At 47.2% G+C, this 2,262-nt stretch overlaps 1 protein-coding gene across 1 annotated transcript; it reads left to right on the top strand.

Moving 5' to 3' along the window:
• The first annotated feature begins 611 nt into the window (after positions 1-611).
• Positions 612-2,011, top strand: LOC117939794 (collagen alpha-4(VI) chain-like). Its single transcript, XM_034865242.1, has 2 exons — positions 612-710; positions 1,338-2,011. Exons 1-2 carry the CDS (start codon positions 638-640, stop codon positions 1,982-1,984), a joined length of 720 nt encoding a protein of 239 aa, XP_034721133.1. The 5' UTR covers positions 612-637; the 3' UTR covers positions 1,985-2,011.
• Positions 2,012-2,262: the final 251 nt, after the last annotated feature.

The following is a 2,262-nucleotide window of genomic DNA, read 5'->3' as shown; positions in this document are numbered from 1 at the left end:
AGAGAGAGAGAGAGAGAGAGAGAGAGTTTACTCTTCATTATCATTTAATTTAATTCTTGTAGTCCATAAAGGGACTTTTGTTGTTTTTTCATGTTCAATATTTGCATTCATCATCTGTTATAACAATAAATACTATCTATTCATTGGTATCCAGTGAAATTACTGATTTAGCAGGGGGTGGGTGGTTGGAGGTGGGGGGGAGGTAACATTTAGGGGGGCTCAGCCTCGTCAGGGACTGCGCCCCCCTAAAGGTCTGATCCCAGAATGGCCCCTGGTTCTAGCGCCTGTCTCTTTAATATCCTCTTCTGAAATAACTCAGCGTGCAGAGTGTGCAGTTGGTGATGGTGCAGTGGATATGACCCACGCCTTTGGTGTGGGGGATCAGGGTTCGATTCCCACCGCAAAACATCAACCATTGAGCCAATGAAACATTGAACCCTGAGCAAGGCACTTAACCCCTCGTTGCTCCACAGGCGTGCAACCTCTGACACATGTAGCAAGTTTAAGTTGCTTTGGATAAAAGCGTCAACTAAATGACACGTAATGTGAAAATCCAGCTGAGGACGATGACCTGTGCTCTAACTCCTGTTGTCTCTGTGTTGTAGGACGGGAGAAGGTCTCGAGCCGTCGCAGCACGATGGGAAGAACCAGTCTGGTCCTCGGCTTCATCGTGGCGGCGTGTTTCTCTGGCATCGCTGCTCAGATTAAAGGTGGGGGCCGTGTAAAGTTGGGTTTCAAACGCAGTATACGCTGGGATTCATTGTTTACTTTTAAAAGACCCCTGGGAAGTCTCTTTTATATAGACCTTAGTGGTCCCTAATACTGTATCTGAAGTCTCTTTATATAGACCTTAGTGGTCCCTAATACTGTATCTGAAGTCTCTTTATATAGACCTTAGTGGTCCCTAATACTGTATCTGAAGTCTCTTTATATAGACCTTAGTGGTCCCTAATACTGTATCTGAAGTCTCTTTATATAGACCTTAGTGGTCCCTAATACTGTATCTGAAGTCTCTTTATATAGACCTTAGTGGTCCCTAATACTGTATCTGAAGTCTCTTTATATAGACCTTAGTGGTCCCTAATACTGTATCTGAAGTCTCTCCAGACACTAGAGCCAGTCCACACAATGAGCTTTCCTTAGGATGTGCCATTCCAAAAAGGTCTTATTTTAAATCTCCAAATGTATATGAATATGCTGTTGACGTGACCTGGGTCAAATCTGGAAAATGTAAAAATATTCATTGTGACTTTGTCAGCTCTAATTTTACACTAAGACTCTTCCCAGCCTATTTTGGCGCGTGCTATGCTGAACTTGCCCCCCCCTCCCCCCTCCAGGTTGTGAAAAAGCCAACATGGCCGACATCGTCATCCTAGTTGACGGTTCCTCCAGCATCAGCCCCGGGAACTTCCAGGAGGTCCGGTCTTTCCTCCGCAACTTCATCAAGGACCTCGACATCGGGTCCAACAAAGTTCGGATCGGCTTGGCCCAGTACAGCGATGAGCCCCAAACAGAGTTCCTGCTGAAGGACCACTCCGACAAGAGGTCTCTGCTGGCCGCCGTGGAGAGAATCCAGCTCCTAGGAGGGGGAGTCACTGAGACCGGCAAAGCCATCGACTTCCTCCAGAAGCAGTTCTTCACCAAGGAGGCGGGAAGCCGAGCTGATCAACGGGTGCCTCAGGTCGCTGTCGTCATCACGGCTGAGGACTCCACTGATAACGAAGGAGAAGCAAACGTGAAGGCACCGGCCCAGAAGCTCAGGCAGGACGGGGTCATGGTGTTCGGCGTCGGGGTGGGAGGCGCCAACCGGAAGCAGCTTGAGTCCATCGCCAACTACCCCCCAGATCGCTTCATGCACTCATTCGACAGCTACCAGGCTCTGCAGAGGCGGACTGAAGAGCTGCTGGATTTGGTCTGTCGCTCTGTGGTGGAGCAAAAGGAAGGTAAGGCAACGGATGGCAGGACACGTTATAGAGGTGCATAGTTAATATCACAAGAATAGAAAACAACTGGAATAGAAAGCCTTTGCTGTCGTTATACACAGTGCAGTACCTGTGCAACGAGACTGAAGCAAAACTTTTACAGTGTCAACACGAGATATAAAAATATATAATATAGGTGGTGCAGAAGGATGAGGGAAAAAGAGAGGGGGGAACGTGGTGCACAGTCCTGAGAGCAACTATATATATATAATATATATATATATATATATAAAAAAATATATACAGTACAGGTAGTGCAGAGGAAAAAGAGGGGGGGGGG

This window comes from Etheostoma cragini, unplaced genomic scaffold (assembly GCF_013103735.1).
Source record: "Etheostoma cragini isolate CJK2018 unplaced genomic scaffold, CSU_Ecrag_1.0 ScbMSFa_1129, whole genome shotgun sequence".
NCBI classification, from domain to species: Eukaryota; Metazoa; Chordata; class Actinopteri; order Perciformes; family Percidae; genus Etheostoma; species Etheostoma cragini.
Note: the sequence above shows the minus strand (reverse complement) of the source record. Positions and strands in the feature narration are given on the sequence as shown.